This window comes from Natrix helvetica (genome assembly GCF_964273705.1).
Source record: "Natrix helvetica genome assembly, chromosome: 1".
Lineage (NCBI taxonomy): Eukaryota > Metazoa > Chordata > Lepidosauria > Squamata > Natricidae > Natrix > Natrix helvetica.
This window is the reverse complement of record NC_138548.1, coordinates 312,958,279-312,985,435: the sequence shown is the minus strand read 5'-3', so window position 1 is coordinate 312,985,435 and position 27,157 is coordinate 312,958,279. Positions and strand designations below refer to the sequence as shown.

Sequence of the window (27,157 nt, the reverse complement as noted above, 5' to 3'; positions counted from 1 at the left end):
AGTAATATAATAACAGGGAAATAAATAATGAGAATGCTGTTGAGAACAGTAATGAAATCAAATATCCCGCTGTTCTGTAGCATTGTCCATTGATTCTAATTTTTTACTTTTATTTTGTTAACTGGGCTAGATTCTACCACCCTCCACATTATATATTCCTATCAGCTTTGAATCTCCCCCAATGGATTCAAAGATTTGCTTTTCCTTTGTGTCTCTTGGAAGAGAGACACTACAGGAGAGAACAATATACAGATATTGAGGGTGTACTTTTAAGTTTTAGTTTTAGTCATCTCTCCATATGTGATACCTTCACTCTTAAGGACATGAATATATTAATCTGCGAGGTGGAAAATGGGCTATGCAGGCTGTTCCCTCTGCCCATGGGGTAACCTGAGATTACACCTATCTGCTATGTGAATTATCAGTTGCACATCAAGAATCAGGCATGCAGAGTGAATGTAAAATAAAGAAATTCCCTTTTATACCGAGTACTTAGATAATCACTATACCTGGAATCTTTAAAACACATGACTGTTACTACTGTTACATGTTTTCTTAGAAAATATAATTTAGTACTCAAGTGAATGGGTAAGTGACATTAGGACTATTAGGGAAAATTGTTCTCTAATAGCATGAGTTTTTTTCTGCAGGCTATACACAACTATTGTAATTCATAGACTGGGCTCACATCTCACATTGAACCGAGATGTGGTTTGCTTATTTTCCACCCTGTGTGTATGAATCCAACCACTGTGATTGAAATAGATGTAAAATAGAGCTTATGCTTCAGTAAATTGTATAAATGCAGGCAGTTGGCAAATCCAGCCTTTAAATCAGTGATGAAATTCAAAAAAATTTACTACCAGTTCTTTGGGCTTGGCTTGGTGGGCATGGCAGGAGAAGGATACTGCAAATATCCATTCCCACCCCACTCCAGTGGAAGGATAATGCAAAATCCCCATTCCCTCCCCACTCTGGGGCCAGCCAGAGGTGATATCTGCCAGTTCTCTGAACTATTCAAAATTTCTGCTATGATAAGTATGCTTTGTATTATAAGTAGATAATGCTTTGCCCTATCCTAGCGAGTATATGAGATAGGACAAAATATTACAGCAAGGGTGTGTGCCTAGTGTGGATTAAATAAAATGTGCATGCACACATCACTTGGAAAGGTTTGATTTGTGAATAGTGTCTAGCGCTGTAGATCAAAAGAGGCATTTTAGAAAATTGACTGAGATGGAATTGCATAGGGAAGGCTTGCCAGAAGGAGCTGGGGGGTGGGGGGAATTGCTGGAGTATTTTGAGAGGCAGAAGGAGAAATGGAGGTTAAACAGAACACAGGATAAAATAACACGTTAGGTATCTTGACCTTTTCCTTAGAAATAAATGGAGCAGGGGATATTCCAATTTCCAGGACTACTCCTGAGTTAGACTGAATGAATTGTCTTTCTGCAGTGTCATGAAAAAGCAGAAGCTACTTAATTTTTTCCAAATACAATTTTTAAGAGGGGCTGTTCATGGAATTTCTGCTATGTGGTTCAAGGAAACCTCCTCTGTTTATTTTCAGATTACAGTTTTCCACTTGCTTCCCAAAAAGCTTTGCCCAAAGAAAACGGAACACAAGCGAAAGACCCCCAAGGAGAACCCATGTTTCATCCCATCTCTGACTCTCTTGATCCAGACTCCGAAGCCCCTTCCACCAGAGTCCTGGAGGACGAGGAGGAAGGATTGCTTCCTATCAACCAGTCAAAGGGAATGACTCAAAGCAGCCAAATGTCAAAAACCACTTTTTCTGAAGCACCTAAAGAGGATTCTTTATATTCCATCCTGTTTTCCACCATGGCCAGCAGAATGGGTCAAGCAACTGAAGCAGCTACGAACAAGCATGGGAAAGAATCTGCGCATGAGTATTCTTCTTCAGGATTTGACTTAGGAAGCAGCATGGGGCCCAGTCTCCTGCCCTTGTCTCCCATCTTTTCAACTGAGACTACTACAGACCCTCAGTTGATCTCAGAACTTCCTCCCAAGATTATCCAAGAGAGCTCAGTGGCTGCGATAGAAATAGCAGGGGGACAGTTAGCAACCGTAGCTGCAGTAGAAGATGATCTACCAGAAGGAAAAGTGTCAACACAGGAGGAGATTCCAAAACCTGTGTCAGGAACAGTTGCAGCTGAGATGGAGCTGACAGGAGAAGATCTAGTAGGCTCTCATGAGGACAATTTCCAAGTAACTGAGACTGTTTCCAGGACTCCTAACAGCCTATCGGATACCAGCTCTTTGGACCATTTTTGGGACTGGACCAGTGGACGAGTCCCAACTCCAACTGCTACTCAGAATAGCCCAGATGCAAAACTGCCAATCATCACAACTGCTGCAGCGGAAAAGAGTTTTACAGCACAAAACAGAGATCTCCTGCTTGCCTCAGGAGTTCCCTGGAGTTTGACACAGGTAAGAAAATCGTGTGTGGGCCATTGGGTGATGAGTATTTAAACTTAGAAAACCCTGTTAAAGTCTGAGAGAAACAAATCATTTAACATGGTTTTATTTACATTCTTCATCCAGTGTGACTTGCCTACTAATTTCTTCACTGGTGGTTATTTTCATAACCAATACAAGCATGAACCAAAACCATAGTACTAAAGTGCCACAGATGTACAGGATCAAAATTCTATTTTAAAAAGGTGTAACATTTTTCCTATAAAGCGGCTTAAAACTAACTAACTGATATTTAATTTACAGGTTATCTTTCAGGCCCAAACCCTCCCAAGGTGGTATATATGATAATATGAATAAAACAATTGTTAAAATCAGTACACTGCAAGTGTTATAATAACCCTCCCTATCAGTAAAACAAACATTTTACAAAGAAATCTTAACTGAGTAAATAATTAATTGGCTAATAAAAGGCTATCAAATTCTAGTTTGGAGTAATTGAGGTACATTTTTCAAAACTATGATTAAACTCACAGATTTAGAATATGTACACTGAGAGCATATGCACCAAAGACAAATTCCTTGTGTGTCGAATCACACAATTTATTGGCCTTTATTGGCCAATAAAGGATTCTATTCTATTCTATTCTATTCTATTCTATTCTAAATAGCCTAGTAATGATAGTTTAGCATTTCTGCTTAAAGTCATGAACCAATAATTCTAGAATTCTTAAAATTCTTTAAGAGTAAGACTTCTGTAGGCATGTCAACTATTTTCATACAGTTGAATGTGTTTTGCTTCATTATATAGGAGCAAAAATTGCCAGATTTTGTGATTTTTAAAAATAGATTTATTGTCTTAATTGATCCATTTAATTTATTAATTTTTTAAATTAAATGAACTGATTCTCAAAATATTTGAAATATTTTAATTTTTTTCTATTTTTAAAATTGGAATTGTGATACTAGGAAGACCAACTATAATTGTGTTCATTCTTCCCATGTTCTTTTGGGTAGATTTATATTTTTAAAGATTCAAATAATTTGATCTTACAGAAAGATATATATAGATACACACACACACACACACACACACACACACACACACACCTACCTAGGACAACTTTAGTTCCCAAAAAGTGTTACAGAGCATACAGGAATATATCCATATGTACTATATTATTTATATGGTACTGGAATAGAAGTGTTTCAACCTCAAGAAAGTATTGTGCCAACTAGCTATTATATAATCCGTTTGCTGAAATTTCATCCCAATGTTTTTTTTCAGATGCTTAACTCAGTTCATTTTTCATTTATATACAGATTGACTGCCGTATTACTACATTGTGCTTGTTTGTCAGTGCTCAAACAAAACTTTGAACACCTATATCATTAGTGGGATTCAAAAAAATTAGTACTGGTTCTGTGGGTGTGGCTTGGTAGGCATGGGGTGGCTTGGTGGGCATGGCAGCGGAAGGATACTGCAAAATTCCCATTCCCTCCCCACCCCACTAACCTTCTTTCCAGCCCTGTTCTCCTGTGCAGGGCAACAGAAGAAGACCCAGCCGATCAGCTGGGACTTGGGATGCAGCAAATAGATGGGAGCGGGACTAGTCAGAAGTGGTATTTGCCAGTTCTCCAAACTACTCAACATTTCCGCTACCAGTTCGCCAGAACCAATCAGAACTGGCTGAATATCACCTCTGATTATATTGTGTATGCCAGTCTGTAGAAGTAATTTTCTTGGACTTCAAATACAATGTGGCCCCTGGAAATAATTTCCCCTTACAATGGCCCAAAATTTTGTTTGCATTTTACACACCTGCTTTATTGATCCATGTCTTAAGTTTCTTGAGCACTTTGGAGCCACAGTGGCCCCTGTTCTAAGATTCACCTACTGTATCTACCTCTTTGAATATCAGCATCAGATCTAAAAAATATGCTAACCAGATGGAGTGTAAAATAAAGGATAAAACAATTGGTTGTCTTTGGGATAAAACTTCCTATTCATTTTTTTAAAATGATCATGCTGCTTCCCAAAATATTTCCATGTTAACTCAGAGATGTATTCATTGATTTTGTTTTGTAGATTATCTGTAAGGACTGGAGCAACCTGGCAGGCAAAAACTACATCATCCTGAACATGTCAGATAACATTGATTGTGTGAGTCACTTGCTTCTATATTTAAGTCTCTGTCATCTACAACTTCCTCTCCCTTTCAATAATGCTTAATGAAAGTGATTTGTTATCTCCATCAAGTAGTAAAATGCTATTTCATCATCCAGAACAATATTTTGAATGTTCATTTAAAATATGTTTCATCCTACATTGGATGAATTTATTATTAATATCATATATGTGTATGATATTAAATTTATTTATTTATTAATATCATATATTCATATATGGTATTCTATTACTGTAGATATTGAAGCATTTTAACAAACCATGGGTGTAATATTTCCTAACCAATATGTGCACACAAATAAGTGTGTAGAAAGTTTTTATATACCATTTCTGTGCTAAAATACCCTTAACTAAGATGCTGCTATTAAATAGTCCCTTTCCCACACATATAGTATCAATTGCCAATATATACTTTACTTTGAATAGACCCACAATATTACTTTTGGAGGATACATTTTATGTTAGGATTACAAAACATATGATGCTGTGTGAAAGTTAATGGGAGAAGCTGTATGTGTGTATCTACATGTGTTTGTGTGTGTGTGTGCGTTGAATGAGTTGATTAGTAAAACAAAGGAATAGTAGAGGTCCAGTTGCTTCCTCTTGCTTTCCTGAGCCTGGATTATTCCAAGGACACAAAACCAAAAAGGATCAGGGACAGCAATAAGATTTAGGATGGGAAAATCTCTGGATCTGATTCAGGAGAGAGATTCTGACTATTGGGGTGGATTAAATGTGTTCCCCTCCCATTAAATGAAACTTATTTTGTAAATTGCCTTCTGCTATTTTTCAGAAGAGAGGTGACACCCAGACATGGAATTCAGATAGCTATATAGATTAGAACTTGATGAGAAGTTTGCTGATAGAATGGAAAACTATCTGCAGTTTTGATAATTGACACTGTAGGCTTTAGAGTTATATCTTTCCTCCAGTTTGGAAACAGGCAGCTTAAATAGGCAGTTTCCATGGGCAGAAGCTGTTTCCTTGTCCTAGTTTCTTAGGTAAAGCATATAAGAGGACAAATTTTTTTCTGTTTCTTAATATAAGGAACAGGAAGGAGGGAAATAGAGTTTTCTTTTCTTTTCTGACAGCAGCATAGCACAGCAGGACCCAGAAAACGCAACATGTTATTTTCTCTCATCAATTGATATGCTAGCTATCGAGCAAATTTCCAGACATTATTTAGACCGGCGAGCCAGACATTTCAGTATTTAGTATTTCATGGAGTTTGAATTGTTGACAAATGAGGGAGATATTTTTATGGCTTTGGATGGCTGGAATAAAAAAGATTTAGTTCAAAAGGTTTAATAATCAAATGATGGTGATTGAACAAGAAAAAATTTAGAAGTTCTTCAGTATACATGTCATGGAAGGATAATCATATCTGTGATGAAGGAGAAATCTGCTCATGCTGAACATTTATTGTATTGCTCTGTTTGTAACCCAGCAGGAGTGGGTCACAGATGCAAGGGATGGAATATCTGTCTCTCAAGGTTAATAGGGGTGAGGATGCAAACAATCATCCTACTCTACAAAGGATGAAGTACTTGTTTATTTATAAAAATTAATATAGCCATTTATCTCACATGAAGTGACTCTTAGCAGCATTCATCAATTAAAGCAATAAATATATAAAACAGTCATCATTATCATACAAAAAAAATCCATAAGACCCATCAAACACAATAATAATGTATAGGTAATAATAATAATAGAATGTCACTGGTCCCCTGGGATCCCAGGCCTAATGACATAGCCAAGTGTTGAGGGACTTCTGAAACATTGGATGGAACTAACCTCACTTTGGGAAAAGGGATACAGAATATTCCCAAAACACAGAAGTCCCACCTCCTGGCACTGCCATGTATAGTTCCCTAGCAGACAGGACCTTTGCTACCCCAATTTATGGGTAGATAAAATTGAGGAGAGGCAATCCCTCCCTCTTTAGACATTAAAACCAGCATCTTGAAATGGACCAAGAAGTATGACTCAGGTATGAAGTTTATGCAGTGAGTACAATAAATGCTTATTTAATTCTGCATTATATTCTGAACCATTACATCAAAAAATAAAATTGTATAGAATTACATGCAACTAAAGGAAAGAGGTACACGTGAGCCCTATAAGGTAGACCAGATTAAGAAACCAATGCCAAGTTGGCCTAAAACATATTTTATTGAAATAGCAATGGTAACAGAATCTTGCAAATCTGCATGTGCATCTTTTCTCCCTCACCTTATCTATGTGTGAATTGTCTGAGATGCTTCCTCAAATTCATTTCTTGAAATGGATTTAAGCCACACATTTATCTGATCATTGTCTTGCTAATAGGTATTCCCACAGTCCTTCAACCATTTTGTAGTATCTTTAAAATAACCAAAGAAACACATTAAAAACATTAGTCCTATATTGACTTTTCACTAGCACTGCTAAGTTGTTCTTATTTTACAGGCATATCACATATACCGTGTTTCCCCAAAAATACGATATTTCCTGATAATAAGGCCACGCCACATTTTTCTGGTGGGCAAAAATATAAGCCCTCCTCCGCAAATAAGCCCCCTGGACAACCACCCACCTCCGGCCAGGCAGAGTGCCGCTCACCAACCTAGCGTTATCCTGAAGTTGCCAAGCTGCGGGAACTGGGGGGGGAGGCAAAGGTGATCACGTTGCTTGGTGCCTTCAGGATACCGCTAGGTTGGTGAGCAGCGCTGTGCCCAGATGAAGAGGGGAGTTGCTGGGGGGCTGCTCTCTTGCGAGTGGGCTCCCAAAGAGCTGGGCACAGCAGCCACCCGGCAAACCCCCTTTCCAGCCGGGCGCAGCTCCATTCACTGACCTAGGGGTATCGCCAAGCTGTGTGAGCACCTGTTCACCAACGCCCGGCTCTCACGTCTTGGTGCCTTCAAAATGCCAGTGAATGGCGCTCTGCACGACTGGAGAAGGGGGTTGTGTGAGCGGCTGTTCCGCTCCCACTCGCGTACCTCCCAGCCTCACAATGCCCTGACCCAGCTCTCCCCGCAGAGCCAGAGCACCTCTGCTGCCACTGCCACCCAGCATAGCTTTTTCGGTAGCTTCCAAACTGAGTCTTCCAGCAGTGGCCTCTCTGGGCATACACTCTATGGTTGTACGCTCTGGGAGTATGCTCTGCCAGCAGCCAACTCACAACCATAGAGCTTACGCCCAGAGCGGCCACTGCCAGAAGACTCCATTTGGAAGCTGCTGAAAAAGCCATGCTGGGATGGCGGCAGCAGTGGAGGTACTCTGGCTCTGCGGGGAGAGCTGGGCCAGGGCATTGTGAGGAGGCACGCAAGTGGGAGCGGACAGCAGCTTGCACAACCCCCCCTATCCAGTCATGCAGAGCGCCATTCACTGGCATTTCGAAGGTGCCAACCCACGAGAGCCGGGCGGTGGCGAACAGGCGCTCACACAGCTTGGCAATACCCCTAGGTCAGTGAATGGCGCTGTGCCTGGCTGGAAAGGGGGTTTGCTGGGTGGCTACTCATGAGCGTAGTCAACTCATGGCTGTTTGTTGCACTGCTGCGACAGTGCAACACAGCCGTTTGCCCCTGAGGCTGTGCCCGGGTCTTTGGGAGCCCGCTCGCAAGAGAACAGCTGCCCGGCAACCCCAAACAATAAACCCTCCCCTGATAATAAGGCCCAAGCCATATTTTGTGGGTAAAAAGAAAATAAGACCCTGGGGAAACACGGTACTACCAGTGCAATTCTGATCTTTAGGAAGGCAAAATGGCACCATTTATATCCAAATGGAGGCTTAATGAGATATTGGGATGTTTCAATGTTCCAAGACCGATAAAAAATAAACACGTTCATTAGCTTTTAAAAGATGTATGTCAGAAACATTCAAGGAAATAACAAATTGCATATGACATCATGAAATAAATCTGGTCTTGCCAGCTAAAACCCAAAACAGGATTACTGTACAATGCATGAAGAGATCATGCTTTGGATCCAATCTTTTCTGTCAATGCAGGATGATTCAAAAATATTTATAGGAGTGGAATGCTTCTGCTTTGAGTAACTGGATGGAATGTAACTTTTCTTCTATCACATATACTCATAATGGTAAAAGAAATTGCAGGCATTTTCATTAATTTTTAAAGGTTATCAGCTCTGGCTGAACAAGCATGTAGTCTTTTACTTCATATCATGATGAAACGTAGTTCTCGGAGCTCTCCTTGTGTTACATTATTTATACTGACATTTCTGAATTACATAAATGGAAAAGAGAGTGCAAGAGAGATGCACTGGCTATTTATTCATCAAGGTCTATAGAAAGGGGATGGCATTTTTCTGTTCAGTCAAATCAATGGAAATGTTATTTTTCTCTTAGGAACACATTTTTCTCTGCTCCCCAAAAGGCTCTCACTGCTCAGTCTGTGGTGATGGAGGAAGACTTATCACTTCTGCAATAGTTCTACTGGTGTGGGCCAGAGATTGCTTACTACTAAAGCTGCTTTCCTAATTTCCTTTCCTTTGGGGGGGGAGCTGTCTTGCTCTGCTATCCCAGATTTTTGTCTTCTGCTGTTCATAAGCTTTGCCTTGTGAGCTGAGGTGCTGGTGGGTCCTTGTGACTCAGTCTGGCTCCTCCTTGCCTTTCCCCATTCACCCTTTGTCAGCCCCAAGCATTTGAGGTTCCCATAGCAACCAGAAGTGTTAGCACATATTAATAACTAGAGTGGCCTTTGAGTTGGCACAGCAACTGAGACAGCATAGATGTGGGGATGGCATTGCCAATTGATGAGCAAGATCTTAGAACAACAGGACCAATATCTGTTTAACTTGAATCTGGGTACAAATCATTAGGCTCTTGCTCTTTAAAAAAATTAGTAATGTGGTATGTTTTTTTCTTTCTTCTAAAGATTGCAATAGTGGTGTAGGTAGATATGTTCCTTTATCTTCAATCAAGGCAACATCTTGTCAGATCCTTATGTATTACCTTCAGCACCTTCAGCCAAGTAATCTTGCATTTTTATCCACATTTGAAACCTACAAAGAAGTGAGGTTTCGGGATACTTCAAAAAAGAATATATATTGTTGTTCCTCCCTGAATTTTAAATGACACTCTCCCAATCATCTTGACCCCCAGGTTATATGACCAGGTGACAAAAATGAATGTAATTGTGTTTGTGTGCTTACATAAACTACAACTGGTTTGTACTATTTGTTGCAGCCAAAAAAAATGTCAAAATTCAAGAATGGTAGCAGTTAGGATGGAACTACTAGGGAATACACGAAGACGCATTTTGAATCAATAAAGTTGATGGAGTAAAATAGAAATGGATGTCTTTCAACATCTTGGCTTTTAGATCTCTTTTTCTTGGATATACTGTATTTGGATGAGAAAGTGTGTATTCAGGAAATCTGTTTGTTTTTACTTAGGGGACTAAAAAAAATATTATTATTTTTTGCTATAGGAAGAGTTCCGAATGGAGAGAGGTATCCGATTGCTGGCCCTGATGGAGGATGCCTTCTCCAGATATGACAATGGACTGCAGGAGCAATGGTTGATCTCCTTAAGCAAACCTAATGAGAATGACAAACATCTCTTGATGACCTTGGCAGGAGAACATGGTAAGATTTTGGTAAAAGAATAAAGGGTCTCTGTCCCTTACTATAATTATTCCAGTCTTTTCCTTGTTAAAGCATCTAACTGGACATCATTAGACATCATTTCAACAGGATTTTACTATTTCAAAAAGAAAGCAAATGATACCTGCCTTAGTGTATTAGGGCCCCAGCGACTAATATACTAGGGTCCCAGTGACCAAACTAAACCTCTGGTCCCAGTGACTAAACCAGATTGGATCCTGCATCATAATATGATGCATAATATGATGCAGGATCTGATCTGGTTTGGTCACTGGGACCAGAGGTTTAGTCTGAACTTTCAGACTCGTGCTGGATTCCATCTTCAGGGAACTTCTTTCCAGCAGAAAGTTAGAGAAGTTCTGCTGGAGAGAAAGAAGTTCCCTGAAGATAGGCTCCAGCACAAGTCCAAAAGTTTGGAATACTAAACCTCTGGTCCCAGTGACCAAACCTGATTAGATCCTGCATTTCACTATTTGTTCAGTAAATGCCATAAGGTATAGGTAAAGTCTCCCTCAATTGAGCTCAGTTTCTGCTAACTTTATAGTCATGTCCATGTAATTTTCATGGCAACAACACAGAAAAGGTTTGTAAAGGTAGAGGTCTTCTTCTAGAATATTTTTAAACTTCCCAGACTAGCTGTACATAAAAGTCCCAGCTTCCCTGTCATTCAAGTACTAGTGAGATCTCACTCTGCCTAGCTTTGACGGATCATCCATATAACAGAGATTTGAACTATGATTATATTTTGGATGTTATATCAGAAGTCATGCTGTAGGACAAATAGCTGAGAAGGATAAGCACCTAAATATTATTTACTTTATAATTATTCCACATGTATTTCCAATTAAATTAAATTAAAATTTCAGTGCAGTGGTTGTTTTTGGAAAAGCTCTGTGGAACGTTCAGGGACTATAAGTGAGCTTCATGAATCAGTATATTAACTCTTATTCTGGCTGTCATTTTTCAAACTATTTCTCCCTTTTTAATCTTTTACAAGATTCCTCCTGCTGTTTTGCATTAGAAACTTGTTGTATTTTCTTCAAACTTCTTCAGTTATTATATTAATCATTGCCATCCTACTTTCTTCCCATCATATTCTTCTACATGTTTGTGTTGGTGAAGCATTTCTAAGACATTCCTTGATGACTACATCTTATTGTCTGAGCTGGTTTGGGATGTAATTTTCTATGTATGTAAAATTTTGAGTTGGATTTACAAACTCCGTCCCAGTCATGGAGAATCCATGGTATCCCCACTTAGTCTGAAATGTTTTTTTTAGATCCCATTCTTATATTTCTCTCTAGACTGGAAAACATGTCCTTCACCTTCCTAATAGTGATACTACAGTACTTCAAAAATACCACTCAATGTTACAATGAGATATAGTGGCAGCATGTGAAGACAATAAGTATGTTTGTGCTCATATAAGCACATAAATACACATATGGTTTGGGTCCAAGCAAGCCAATCAGGGCTCGCATGCCAGCAGTGATTGCTTTTATCCAGTTTGCGCTGTGGTCCATTTATTTTTGGTTCACTGTACTGATGCTCTTGCACAGAACAGTTTATCCCTAGGGTTGAAATATGTTGTTGGTTCGTGCTTTTTCTTGCTACGCCACCCAAAATTAAAAGATCTACATCTTATTCAGGGAAACAGTGAATGGATAAAAACAAATTCTAGAATGATGTAACATCTTTTTGTCAATCGTTTAATGTGAAAGTGGCAAATGGTTACTTATTTCAAGCAGTTTTGTAAACAGAATGTTTACAAATTATTCATTCTTATGATTGTGTATCCATGTGTATAATGGGGAGGGCGCAAAAAGCAAGACATATCAGGCAACATCAGCCCCAAATGCAACAATTTTCAGATGATGGGACACAAATATACAACTGTAGAATTGACACGATGAAGTCACTATATTGCACATCAATATTTCACAGCGATTGCAGACCCCACTGGTTCTCATAATAGTGACTGTGGGATGTTTGTAGCGTATGATTTTTCTATCCAGGTAGAACCACAGCCCTGATGTTAACATTGTTTCTGAATTCTAAAGCATATTTAGTGCTCTAAACTGAAAATAAGTGTTCTCAATTATAGTATTACTTTTAAACAGGAAATAATGCTTTCATATAGGCATCTTTCTCTACTCAAGAAAGCAAGTGGAAGAAGAGTACCCTGAATTAATGCATTTTTAAAAATCTGATACATTTCATCTCCTAGGGGTTGTTCCAACAAATGATGTTCTCTTGGCATTAGGCGATGTGCAGAAAAGCTTAGCTGAGGTAAGACCTTATTTATTTCTATAGGAGAAGCTAGGCTGTATAGGGTAAATGAATTGATTTTCCCCTGTAAGCATGCACAGTAGTCTCATCTTTTCTGCCTGTTGGTTACTGATTACATTGCCATTTGATGTCAGTTTTCATTAGCTGTGGGTGATCCTGTGGGTTTGTATTCTTGCATTGTATCACAATTTCTTGAGATCTAGTATGGTCTTGTTGAAGAACTACCAGATTGGTTCTGCTTATCTGACCAATTACAATTGATTGGACTTACCAACAGATAGTGTAGAGCCTGATAACTTTTTATCCAGAGTTGATATGTGAAGGAGATGGTTTCAAAATTTGATATAAAAATGAATATATAAATTAAGCTTATATCTCATTCTTGCTCATTGTTTACATAGAATTGAGGTTGTTTCCAGTTATTGAACTTTTCTGTTCTGTCTGAAGGAAATCCTCATTGGCTAAACATTGCTTTGGCCTTCCCATTCTCTATCCAAATGTGATGTGTGCTGAATTTCCTTATGGAAGTTTGTTTTTGTACCCAGAATCTAGAAAGTTTGAAAGGGACAACATGAAAATCAGAGGGCTTTGCATATTGTTCTCATTGGAATTTGAGCAATATCAATGGCCTATTGATGTACAAGGGTGATAACCCTCCTCAAAACCTACCTCTCAATATATTTTAAAATAAGACAAAGCAGACTTGTATCACTGGTTAAACATTTCATCACAAAGCATACATTGACGTGTAGTATTATATCCAAAATTTTCTATCCATAAATATATACTGTAATATTCATGAATTCATTGGCTACTTCCAAGTGACATTTTCATTATATGATTATTTTGCCTTGCGCATGGAAATTTAGTAATGGTTATCCACTTTTTTCCAGTCATGTTCACCAAAACTCCACTAAAGAGGAAAAAAAATGAATTAGGTATACCCTCCAATTATAGTAATATAAGCTGTCTGAAAGTTCCCAATATTAGGACAAATTCATTTTTCCCAAGTCCAATTTGTTGTGCTGTGAATTTAAATATGACATGTCATTTCTGCTGATTGTCACTTGGAATAAAATCTGTGTACTGGAAATGAGCTTTCAATTGAGCTCATACCAGTGAATCAAATAGAAAAAAACAGAGATGGTTTATGGAATCCCTCCTGAGCATTTGATTATAGCCTTGTGATGAGAAGGAGGGCTTAGGAATGGAACATCTTCAGGTGCTTCCTTTTCCTTTAGGAAAGGTGGTCCCACCCCCCTCCCCAGCTGCCCAAAAGTGCCATTTTCCAATTCAGTCTTTTTTTTCTGCCAGCTTCTCCCATCACAACAAACTTGGTCCCATTCCATTTTATTTTGGGGGAAAGTAATTGAGTAGATGGATGGCAGAACAGATATAATCCAAGCTTCTTTACATAATTTATTTCTAGAGTTCTGTTGAAATAAAAAAAAAAACCAGGAAGATGGTCTCACTAAGCAACTAACTTCCTTGAACCTTGAAAACGTTCAAGAAATGGTGATTTGATTGTGACCTCACTGATTGAAAGGGCTGGTTCTCTAAATCAGGGGTGTCAAACTCAAGGCCTGTGGGCCAGATTTGGTCCGTGGGATGCTTAGATCTGGTACGCAGGGCTGCCCTGGAAATAATGAAAGACCAGCCTGCAGTGCCTCTGCCAGTAAAAACAGAGCTCACGGGGCTGTACATGACTCTCCCGAGCTCCGTTTCCACCAGCAAAGGGTTACAGGAGGCCATCGCGGTCCTCCCAAGCTCCATTTTAATTTGCAGAGGGTTGCAGGAAGCCGTTGCAGTGAGAAACAGAGCTCGGGAGCCCGTTTTTGCTGGCAGAGCACTTGGGACACCACAGGGGCGAGTATCATCAAGTTGGCCATGCCCACGGCAGACCCCTGAGATCAAACACAACCCTGCTGCAGTCCTCAGTGAAATCAAGTTTGATACCCCTGCTCTAAATGTTTACTTGCCATTGTTGTAACAAAATCCAGAGGGAAACAATGGCCTTGTCATGAAGTACAGTACATGCCTCTCTAGCAGCATACCTGCAATAAAATCACACTGCCAATTCTTCTGGCCCAGTGATGCTGCAAATGCCCATTCCTCAAAAATCTCTACAAGCTGAGGTTTAAACCTCTTTGCTTAACAATAGCCTTGGTGCAAAACACATAAAGCGGGTGCAAATGAATATGTAGAAGAGAGCATCCCATGATACCCAGGATGAGAGTTCATAATAAATATTCAGAATAAATATTAAACAATAATTGAAAGAGAGTAATACCGTGAGCTGTGGTGCCACAGTGGTTAGAATGCAGTGTTGCAGGATGACTCTGCATTCCACTGCCAGGAGTTCAAACCTGACTCGCTCAAGGTTGACTCAGCCTCCCATTCTTCCGAGACCCGGATTATTGGGGGCAATATGCTGATTCTGTAAATCACTCAGAGAATGCTCAAAAGACTATGGTACCGTGCTCTGGAAAGAGGTGCTAAAGCAGCATCTGGTGTGGCTAAAAAGGCCAATTCGGAAGTGGCAATCCCTTCCACACTGAGGGCAGATACATTCTGTCCCCTGCCCAGCTCCCAGATTTCGCTGGTTCTGGGACTGCCTCTTTGCCTCAGCCTGCCAAACAAGTGTCTCTCCGAATTGGAGAAGGCCATGCTGCGTCCTTAGCCTCCAAGCTGAACGATCTGAGGTCAAGCTTTCCCAGCTGTTAATGTCCATTCCCAAAGCCTTTAGATCCCTCTTGCAGATATCCTTATATCGCAGATGTGGTCTCCCTCTGGGGCGCTTTCCCTACACTAATTTTGCATACAGGAGATCTTTCTGAATCCGACCATCAGCCATTCTCACGAGTGGCTGAAAAGCACTATGGAGCGGTATACTGCATATAAGTCTAACTGATATTGCTAGTATTGGGTGCCTAGGAGGGAACGCTATTGCTGAATTTTTGTCTTCCACAATCAGAGCCCTTTCTTCAGTTTTGGAGGAGATATTCGATGGTTTTACAGTCTTGGAGGCAATCTCCCAAAGTCAAACAGTTATATCTTAACAATGTAAATGTTTAAAATGTAAACAAATAAAATTTCATTGATTTATTTTCAGCAGGCAAATAGTTTTGTCATAACACAGGTTTTCTGGCTCACAATATTAAAATGCTGTTTGTACGTAAGTATTTACGAGACTTATATGACAGTCCATCTGATATACGTATAATAATATAGGATATCTCATAGCATAATAGTAAAACGTTAAAAGAAACAATAATACTAACTGCAAGGCCTTATCTCGTGGCTATCCAGAAAGAGAATTCCATTATACATCTGCTAAGCTCCTGTCTCACCTAGTCCAATGCCAGGGGGAAATATATATATACTAGTATATAAAAGATATTAAAATTAGCTTCACTCTTAGAGCATGATTTTCAAATAGAAAAACCCAATTTAAAAAAAAACCCTGTTTACAAGGACAGGGAGAATTAAAAAGCAGACCATAAATTTGTTGCTAACAATCTTACCTAGAAAGGTTTTTCCCTAAATGGGACACTATCGCCAACAGGTCAATGCCCTTCACCAGTCATTTCCCTCATTTCAGTTGAACTAGGACCACTGAAGACTTTGCAAGAATGGGATTTTTCTTTGTGTGTTTATTATAAAAAACCCACATGTAGCTTTCAGTGCCCAATGCTTTAACATTTTCAACCTTTTAATTGTCTTATACTGTTGTTTATTGTATTGTAAGCCACCCAGAGTCGCTTGATAGTGAGATGGACGGCATATAAATTTAACACATAAATTACTATTGCACTGAGTGTATTTAACAATTCATTTTTAGATTGGAATCCAGAACTATACAACTACATCAAGTTGCCAGTCACGTCCCAGCCAGACGCACAGCGATTATGGGAAGCTCTTTGTGGTGCTGGTTATTATCGGCTCAATTTGTGTCATCATCATTATCATGGGACTGATTTACAACTGTTGGCAGAAACGCATGCCCAAAATGAAGAACATGGTGGGTCCCTTTATGGGTTAAACTCTTTTATTTATTTATTTTTCAAAACAAAAGCTTCCTGGTTGCTTGCATATATATATATATTTTAAAAAAGGTTTTCATTTTCCTCTCCCGCTCCTGTTTCCTGTCTTCTAGTCACACGGTGAAGAACTACGATTTGTTGAAAACGGTTGCCATGACAATCCCACCTTGGATGTAGCCAGCGATAGCCACTCAGAGATGCAAGAAAAGAAGCCGAGTGTAAATGGTGGGGGAGCTGTTAATGGACCGGAGAGCTGGGATGTTCTGATTAACAAGCAAACAAATGAAGAGGGAGAGGCGTTTGAGGAAGATACCCACCTCTAAATGGGGACCCCCACCTGTGGGATTGCACTTGCGCTTGATTTAAAGGCCTAGAGCTAAGGGTGGCTCCTCAGGAACCTGTTGTTTTTCCATTTGGAATAGATCTGCTCTGAAGCATTAGCACAGTCCCGGAGCCAGAAGGGCCACCCTGAGCCAAGGGGGTGGGGTGGGGGTGGGGCATGTTTATATCTTGCTGTCAGTAGCACCAATGCTTTAATCACATTAAGATGCACTTGTCTTTTGGTAGAAGAAGAGAATGGCCAAGTTTGAAAAATAAATGGTGTGATGCCCCAACACGATGCTTCCTGAAAGCTTTGCTGATGGACGTAATAGAGCAGCTGGAAGAATTGGGTTCATAACCTGTCTCAAAAAGTGCAATAGGAGAAGTCAGAATGAAAAATGCATCTTCCTTTGGGATATAATTTTGATACCTTTGGTCAATTCACCATAGAGCCTGCTGCTCAGTTGTCCTAGGGTAGGTTTGTGAGGCTTTTTCCTAAAGCCACCAGGTACCACAGAAGGGCAAGTGGTTAGGCTAAGGCATCTTTTTGTGGGCAGCAATTTTTTAAACTTCTATGAATGGTTGTGTTTAGGCAAGAAATTATATTCTGCACAAGTCCTGGTGTTCTGTATTGCCCTGACTTTAGGTTCTCATTTGATAGATTGCATGATTTCCTTACCTTGGTAATTATCATTGCAGTAGAAGCTCCTTAATGTGGATCCAAAATTCTTAGGGGAAACTGCAGGATTAGACACGGCCCTGAATTACTCTAGCTTTGTTGGTGAGAATACAGAAAACTATTTTCCTATTATAGAATAAATTCCTACTAACATTTCAACAAGACTCAATATGTCCAGACAACATGATAAGCAGAGCAGATGGTTAGTCGGGAATACATCAGATGCATACCAGTTAGCTCTTCCCTCAAACCTCTTCCATGACCTTGGCTGGCTTTTAGTGCATATCATATTATCTGCTCATTTAAATGTATTCCTCTAGCCAGCAGTGGGCAGAAATTGTGGATATAAAACATAATTCTATCATCTATCTATCTATCTATCTATCTATCTATCTATCTATCTATCAATCAATCAATCATCCACCCACCCACCCACCCATCTATCTTTCCATCTATCATCCATCCATCCATCTCTGGTATCAACAATTGTTGGGCAGCTAAGAACTGCCAAGAAAAGTCACATTGTTATGAATGCCCATATGCTCTGAGTGCCATGTTGTTTAAGTACAGTATTAGGATAAACTAACCTATAACTTTGGTTATGTAGTGTTCTTTCTTCCTTTTTTGTTGCTGTGAAGGGGGGGGGGGTAGTATGGTCCAGTTCGAACTGAGACTCCACATGAGGAGAAATCTTTTCCCCAGGCTCTTTGATTCTGAAAATCAGCACACATCCTATGATAAGATGATGATTCTATAATTTTAGAAGTTGAAAAATGGAGATTTTATTTTAAAAAGCAGCAGTAAATTACGATGACGGGATGAATGACAAATTCCAATGACAAGATAGGGAGAAGGAGTTTGATCCCTTTCCTGTAGAGAAAGAAAGAATAAGAACAAAAATGGAATGAGAAAAGAAATAGAGAATAAGAAAATATGGAGTTGTGTGCTCTCTTTTAAATATATCAATTGGATAAGTTCTTAAGACTGGCAGTTAGACCAGAATAGCAATAAATAAATAGTTTCAGCCTCAAAGGTGTTTCACTGCAGCTACTGTAATTTAGTTCCTATGAGAACAAAGGTAATTACTGTCTCTAGACTTGTCGTTTAATCTGTGTGAGCAAAAGATTTATTTATATAAATTTGGTTAGCTTACAAGACCCCTTGAGATCAAAACTAGAGCCAAGATTTCTCATAAGAATGGAAAGACTTGATTAAATCAGAATTCCCCAGGGCTTTTTCCAGAAACTCTTTTAAGAAACACACACACATATATATAGTCAACGTTGATAAATAATCTTGTATTTTTTTGCTCTGTTCTCTTCATTACCATGCTGCACACATCCCATAGGTTCTTATTTTGAAAAACACTAGATTTCTGACTGCATATCCAGCTGAACCGCAAGTAGCTTTCTAAGAGAAGAATTGCTCATAAAAATGCATACGTACTGAAAGAAAGTTGACAATAATTTGTAAATGAAATCTGTGTGTATTTCATCTCTAGCTCACTTTGAGTACTGAAATCTGTTCCCAAAAGACATAAAATGATTTTTAGCACAGTTTAATTTCATTGATAAATATATATATAAATATAAATATTATATAAATGCCTTCTCTTAGACAGTGGTGTTGAAATAGAGGTAAAATTATTAATAAATCCCTAGCTAGATTCCAGTTGGGGTAGTAAACTTGTGTAAATTGTATATTTCAAGATTACATATTCCTTCTTGTGGGGGAGATACATGCATCTTAATTTCTAACTGATGCTGTTTTTGAGATCTTTTGTATCTTTCTTTATTCATTTGATTTATTGTTTGTCTCCTTTTTCTCATATCTATATCAGAAATTATGAGGAATAATCAGTTATAATTATCTTTGTAGTTGATGTTTTTGTTATCTTGATTAAAAGAAGCGCCATCACATTTATTTTCTTTCACTCATATTTCCCTAAATTTGTTTTGCTTTTTAATTTGGTTATTCTTTGCTGTCAAATTACTGTAGGGTATGCTAATCTTTTGGACAGAATATGAGTGGCAGAAAATGGCCCCATTCAATATTAAGCATGACAATAAAAGAATGTTCATTTAAATGTAAGGTTAGAAATATTGCCTATGATCTTTCCTTCTACATACAAGAACATACTGCAATCCATTATAAAAGATCTTGTTCAATTGTGCCTCAAGGGATTTAGAACAGAATAAAAGAACAGAATAACAGAGTTGGAAGCGACCTTGCAGGTCATTTAGTTCAATTTCCCACCCAAGCAGGAGATTCTACACCATTTCTAACAGGTGACAATCCAGTGTCTTCTTGAAAGCTTCCACTGATGAAGCTTCCACAACTTCTGAAGGCAAGCTGTTCCATTGGTCGATTGTTCTCATTGTCAAAACAAATTCTCCTTATTTCTAGGGTGAATCTCTCCTTGACCAGTTTCCATCCATTATTCCTTGTTTGGCCTTTGGGTGTTTTGAAAAATAGCTTGACCCCCACCCCCCATGACAGCCACTGAACAATAAACTGCTAGTGGCTATTAAAGGGGGCAGGGTAGGAAAAATACAACCTGTCATCAAATATGTCTCACAAAATGTCTTACAATCCAAGATTCCCCTTTCATGCCATTCTCGCTTTATTCCACTGATGGCTTTTCTTCCTCTGCATGTTAGAAGGATATTAAGCATTGTCTTGTGTGCAGATGCCATACTGAGTGTATTGATTTTTGAATAAGATCAAGGATTCCCAAGTGCTGATACCCAACTGACTCAACTCTTTGTTGACTGCCATGACACAAACACAGCTTTCAAGATCTTGTTCTTGTCTGGTCTACATCAGATGGTATTTGGTTATTTTATTATTATTATCTTGCTTTATTTGGTTTTAGGACTAATTAATCAACTAATTAACCCATTCTGTTTATGTCAATTTGGAACCAACTGATGAAAATTCCTTGGGGGTGGATTTTTATTTGCCTAGGGAATTTTCCCTAACCAGCATATTGAGTGGCTGGCTTCATACACAATGGACTAATTTAAAATAAGTTCAGGGACCTTGTGGTTCATGAGGTTATAGTAATCTATCTACAATCTTACCTGAATCTTAACATGAACAAGGGCTTCACATTAAACCATACCATTGTTGGCCATAGCATGTTACACAACCTCATTAATAGGGTTTAGGCTATCATCTCATATAATCCTAACCATTGTTTGATTCTGAATACCCGTATATTTTCTTAATCTCTACTCTGTCTTTTCTCAGTCTTAGTCTTTTTCTTATCAGGCCATTTTATACCAAGATCTTGGTGAGTTAAGGAATTTTGTTATAACAGCTAATAGTTTGTTGTAGCAATGTAATGAACTGACCTGTTCTTTTACCTGTCCAAAACTTTCAGCTAGCAATACAAAACTGGGTCTGGTGAGATTTATTGATGGTAAAGGGAAGGAGAGAAGGAAGTGAACTGAAGACATATTTGCAAAAAAAACCAAAAACCTCCTTCATAACCAATATCTTGTCTTGATTTCTCAATAATCATATTAACTGATAATTTTTGTGCTTATCCTTTCTTTCTGTAAGAAGTCAGGCCAATTAATTTGCAAATATTTACAATCAACATTTTTGAAAACAAACACTATATATCATGACAATTTATCAATACAACATGATGCCTTGAAAACAACATAGATATGATCAAATGCTACACTTGCTTCTTGTGTTCCTATCTTGGCTTTTAATAGTTTCAATTAAAATTTTTTAAAATGCATATTTATTATACTTGCATAATTTTTAAAAAGTGACTGTTAACCATCTAGACAAGGCTTTTATTAAGCCATCGCATTCCCTCATTTAAAGAATTTTATAAAGTATCCAGGCACATTCAATCTGTTATGTTTCCTGCTTTTCCATTGCTTTTCCAATCTTTTTGTTTACTATAGGAAAAAAAACTGATTAAGGAGTAAACTGCAGAATAATCACACAATACATTCCTGTCTGAAAGCACTCAAGGTCCCTAAATTACCAGCTACTGTACAAGCATAGGAGGCAGCCATAGAAAAGCAATCATAACTATCCACTTCAGCTGGATAAAATACCTTTATTGAAATCAAGCAACATGGTAAAAATAATGGGCAAGAATAAGACAGAAGATGGTCCTCTTCCACAAATTTAATTTGTGGCCATCTTGACAACTTATGTTGAACCACACTGACCTCTGGTGGCTATGAAGAACAGATCCAGAAAAATTCAAGCTACCTTATTTCCTACCTACCCCCCATTCTGTACTCATCCACAAATACACAGTAATTAGTTCTATACAATTTCAGTACTTGATATTAACTGACAACTCTTTAAAATATGCCGTGTTTAGTGAGTTAACAATGACTTGCAGAGGAAAATAATGGAACAAAAGCCAAAATAAGGTTTGTATATTAATGCTGCAAAAAGATTTCTCTCTTTTTTGCCAGTCAACATTATAATCCAAGCATTAGTGGATAATTGGTGGATAATTGCTAATTCCATCAATGGGAGTATTCTTTTCCCCCCCTCTGTTAACAGATATTGTTTGATTTAAAAAAAATTGTAATATAGAGCCAGTTTGGTGTAATGGTTAAAATACTGGCCTAGAAACCAGGAGACAGAGAGTTCTAGTCCAACCTTAGACATAAAAACCAGCTGGCTGGCTGGGAATCAGTCACTTTCCCTCAGTCCAACATACCTCGCAGGATTGTTGCTATGAGCAAAATAGGAGGTGGAAGGAACATTATGTACATTCATTACCCTGAATAATTTATAAAGTAATAAAGGCAGGCTTAAAAAGACTACTAAATAAATAAATATTCACAAGCCATAGGGAGAGCAACAAATAAAGGAGGGTTCATTTGAAGGACAATTAGGATAAAAACTAAATAAAGGAAACATAGAAGAAATACCAGGCCTTGTCGACAAGCATCCTAAAATATCTCACCAAAAGGCTCCTGGAAATTAATGCCAAACAACCAAGTAAATGTACCCAGTTCTGATGTACAGAGATTTTTAACTCATGAAAATAACATAGTAAAAGAAGGAAGCTTGTGCTGTTAGAATGGAATTACAAGGTAAGTTTACACCCCCCCCCCCAAAAAAAAGAACAGAATAAAAATTTTGCAAAATGGATTTTAAAAATGCCTTTACTCCTGTATAGATCTGAAACTTTTGGGCTGTGTCACAAGTCTTATTTTTAAAAAGAAGAAAGAATAATTCTCAATAATTGCAGAAATACTTTTTCACTAGACTTTTTTTTAATTTATATGATGCATGAATGATGAAAATTCTTAAATCAAATGTCTAGAAGATCTGTTGCTATAATTTCCAGATTGTATGGAATATTATGCATTGCCATAATTTATGGAGATCTACTGTGTTGGTAATTTGGTGATAGCCAATAAATCATTTGCAAGAGATGTTCCAAGATGGCATAGGACTTTTTGCCACAGATATAGAAGAGCAAGACTTCAGAGATTATGGGAAATGACTATTTCCTTGGATCTGTATGGCAACCCAGATCCTTGATTTCTTGGAAATTGTGCCTCTATACCTGCATGCATGGGTTCATATATCACACTAAGCCACACTGTGGTTTGATTTAGTGCTGGGATCACAAATGCAGTGCCTGTAAATATTTCCCAATCTGCCTGTGTGTTCTCAACCAAGCTGTTATATTTATTATTTTAATTACAGTAATGGGAAGCTGGCTAACTGTAAAGGAAAGTATCAGCCTCTGGCACCATTCTTATTTCCACGAATGCTTTTAGGTTCCACCAGAGCCTCAAAAGCTTTCTTAGTAAATGAAAATGAGAGGTAATTAAACCCATTGCTTTCTCTGAAAATACCCCTACCTCAAAGGGGGGAGGGGGGAGGTAAGAATGTATACTAGGGAGTTTTCTATAATAGAGGTAGTCCTCATTTAGCAACCACATTTGAGACTGGCAACTCAGTCATTTACGTGATACAGTCACTAAGTGAAACTGAAACTGTACTTACTTCAGCTTTCCTATACTTTGCAAACCTGCAAAAGTTATACATGTGAGAGTTGCCTTTATTGTCTTTGACTTTGTTATCACCATTGTAACTGCAAGCAATCACTGTCTGAGGCAATTGCTAAATGAGAACTACCATACCTGTAATCCCTTCTAGTTCTGTGACTCTGTTCTCAGAATTTCACGTGTCTCCACCATCTCCCCAAATTTGGGGGCTACTGGCTAACCATATGATTTAAGCTTTCTGGTTTTATACATCTTGATTTATAACTGAAGGTGCAGTATAAACTCAATCAGTTCTGTCCACTCTAAAATCAGCTTTTAAACTACCGATCTTATGCTCAGTAACAGTGCTTCTGTCTTAAAGTTGTTAGTTTAAATGATTTGTTAGTGAAGACCAAAATAAGAAAAAAAATAGAGTTAATACAAACTAATTTGCAAACCTCATTTAATAGGATATAGTAAATTCTTTGTAAGTCCCTCACAAATGATGACACATTTGGTAAACTAATGTTTTTAGGCATAATGCCAACCATTGCTAGAAAATACATTAGCCTTAGATTTTAAACTGGAAAGTTGCAGCCAAAAACTGTCACTGCTTCCTTTTTCACTGCAAACTACTTTAGCAGCTATGGTTGCAAGTTAAACCATAAGTTAAATTTAGCACTTAGGAAAACTACAATAAATCCATAAAGCTAAATTTGATCTTATAAGAAGCAAAAATACGATCTATATTTATTTACATGAAAATATTTTTTTCCTTGTTTGGTCACTTTCTTAGGACTGTGATTCCTTGCTTGATCAAAACTGATTGGTTACATGTCACTAGATCAGTGTTGATTCTTGGTCACCAAATGTATAGACCTTCTGTGATATATGATCAATCCCAGGTCTGGCCCCTTAAGTCTTTCAGTGAATCTTTTCTGCTGGTCATCCTTTTCTCATGTTCTTTTCTTTGGACTTCCCAAAGAAGCTAGGTCTTCATATAATAAATTGAGCCTTGTTATTTGTGCCTTGACTGACAATTTCATGTTGCTTTGTTCTATGAACCATTTGTTTGTTTTTTTGGCAATCCATAGTATTCTCAGGATAGTCTCAGTATTTTGGTCTTCTCCAAAAGCAAGGTCTCTTTTAATCCTGCTTTTTCAAAGTCCAACTTTTACTTCCATATAGCATCGCAGAGCATTGTTGGCACAATTCTGACCTTTGTCAGTACAGATATATCATGGCATCTGAATATCTTTTCTATTGCTACTCTACCAACTGCTAGTCTGCAGCGTATTTCTTGAATACTTGTTCTTTTACTGTTGATAGTTGATTCTAAAAGGCAGAATCTATCAATCACTTCAATATGTTGTCCCTTATAAGAAGGGTTAATAAACCTGTTGTCTTAAGTTCTGTTCGATTGTCCTAGTTTCTCACCGTGCTCCTTGATTTTCACTATTAAACCATCCAGATCATTTGCATTTTTAGCTATTAGCATAGGTTCATTAGTATAGTGTAGGGGTGTCAAACTCAATTTCATTGAGGGCCGCATCAGGATTGTGTTTCAGCTCAGGGAGCGAGGGTGGGTGTGGCCAGGGTGGGCATGGACAGTTCAATGTCACAGGGGCACCTGTGGTGGCCTGAGCGCTCTGCCAGTGAAAACGGGCTCCCGGGCTCCATTTTCGGCTGTGATGGCCTCCTGCAAACTTCTGCCAGTGAAAACGGAGCTCAGGAGAACCGCCCGTGGCCCTCCCAAGCTCCATTTTTGCTGACAGAGACATCGCAGGCTACTCCTTTGTTGTTTCCAGGGCGGACCCGTGGGCCAGTTCTAAGCACCCCACATGCCAGATCTGGACTCCGGGCCTTGAGTTTGACATGCCTGGCGTAGGGCATGATTAAAATTACAAACTCTATCTTTAATTTTATAACAATTTAAACTATGGTAGCAGAGTTGCTTAAGAAACCTGAGTTGGTCCATATGATAGTACTCATGAATATATATTATTATGCATTCCAATACGTTCCATACAAATCAATGACCAGATTTTCCAAATTGGTAGTTCTACTTCAAAAAGCAGGTGTAGGGGTAATAACACAATAATGAGATTCCTAGCTGGAAAATAGCTCATTTGGATGAGCTCCCATTATTCCTTATTCAGACCAACACTATTTTTCTTTTATTTCTTCCTTTATAGTTACTTCCTTCTTTTCAGAGGATCATGAATCCCCATGAATCCCCAAATTCCCAATCATGCTGAGCTGTAGTTTGTTGGACAAGCTTCATTTGCCTGAGCCATGTATAATGCTAATGTGTACAGTTTTGTGCCGTTTACAAAACTCGGTGGCTGTGTTCACAATAATACTACAGCAGAACCAAAACCAATCCTGCTGTGACAAAGCATGAGATGTGAACTCAGCTGTAAACTTATCCCTGCTGTTGTTGGTAACGATCTCGATGTAATGGCTTGCACACACTTTCTTCATACAGAATACAATCCAGTCTAACCTTTAAAAGATGATGAGGAAATTTTCAAGTAAATGAAAGAAATTACAGCACAGCTTTAGTTTTTGTTGTAATCATACTTCAAAGATAAAGAATCATCTTTAGCCTGAAAAGGGGTTGAATTTCTTTGAGGGAATAAAGCAGTGATTGCTATAAAGATGTTGCTTAGCTGGGTCATTTTCATGAATTTCTGATTAAAATAAATCAGTCTCCTCTAATATTTTGTTCTTTCAAGAGTTCTATTGATGGGAAAGAATATATTGTAATTCTTTGGTCCATCTCATAATACATAAAACAATTTAGGCATATCATAGATATGTACATTGCATTTGATTGTTAGCAGTCCTCTAGATCGCTGCAGTGATTTTAAAATAGGGGGCTAAATCTTCATTAGTAAAATAGCTCTATTGCCAAGAACTGGGGGGGGGGGGAATCCTTCTGTGGGCAAGGAATTTATGGACTAAAATAAATTGATTCAGATTATTCCATTTTTGAAAGACTGAGGTTGCAATTGTTAATATACTTGACAGTAAACTGAATTTAGGGATGACTGTATCGATATAGCAAATCACTTAGGATATATATACATGATCACTTCTTGTCTCCAAATCTTATTTTCTTAAACAGCCTCTCATTATTGGTCTTCATCTGAAAGATTTCTATAGCCTACATAAGGACAGAATTTTCTCAATGTAATTTTACCTTTTGCAAAATATAATGGTTTTATCTGTCATTTCACTTGCCAGTACTGTACATATTTCCTAGTTATCAGTGGCACTTTTTGAAATAAAGTTTCTGATCAGAACAAGATTTCTGTGTCTGTTCTTTCCCTATCAGCTGTGCTAACGATAAATTTAAAACTAGGACTGTTTGAGCAAAAACTGTATCCGAACTATATAATGTATAGATCTACAGTGAAAATTGATTACAATGATTAAAAACACACTATTCATTTATATTCTGCCTTTTGAAAATGTAGTGATAGATAGCAATTGTATAAAATAAGTTAAAATTGACTCACTTTGTCAACTTTGCAGCTGAACAAGTAACTAAAACTGAAACTTTTTGATTAAGGTCATTTTTAACTTTTGGGCTCTTGCT

The 27,157-nt window shown here is 38.2% G+C and overlaps 1 protein-coding gene across 2 annotated transcripts in view; it reads left to right on the top strand.

Annotated features, from left to right (window-relative positions):
• The window catches only part of PODXL2 (podocalyxin like 2), a 66,213-nt gene extending 39,349 nt beyond the window's left edge, over window positions 1–26,864 (top strand). Inside the window, exons 3-8 of one of the 2 annotated variants that reach the window (XM_081957671.1) lie at window positions 1,568–2,448; window positions 4,523–4,597; window positions 10,057–10,213; window positions 12,459–12,520; window positions 16,362–16,541; window positions 16,677–26,864. In XM_081957671.1, coding sequence (XP_081813797.1) covers window positions 1,568–2,448; window positions 4,523–4,597; window positions 10,057–10,213; window positions 12,459–12,520; window positions 16,362–16,541; window positions 16,677–16,886 — 1,565 coding nt within the window. In that variant the 3' untranslated portion in view covers window positions 16,887–26,864. The remainder of the gene's footprint in view (window positions 1–1,567; window positions 2,449–4,522; window positions 4,598–10,056; window positions 10,214–12,458; window positions 12,521–16,361; window positions 16,542–16,676) is intronic. The other variant, XM_081957672.1, reaches the window with a different exon arrangement.
• Window positions 26,865–27,157: the final 293 nt, after the last annotated feature.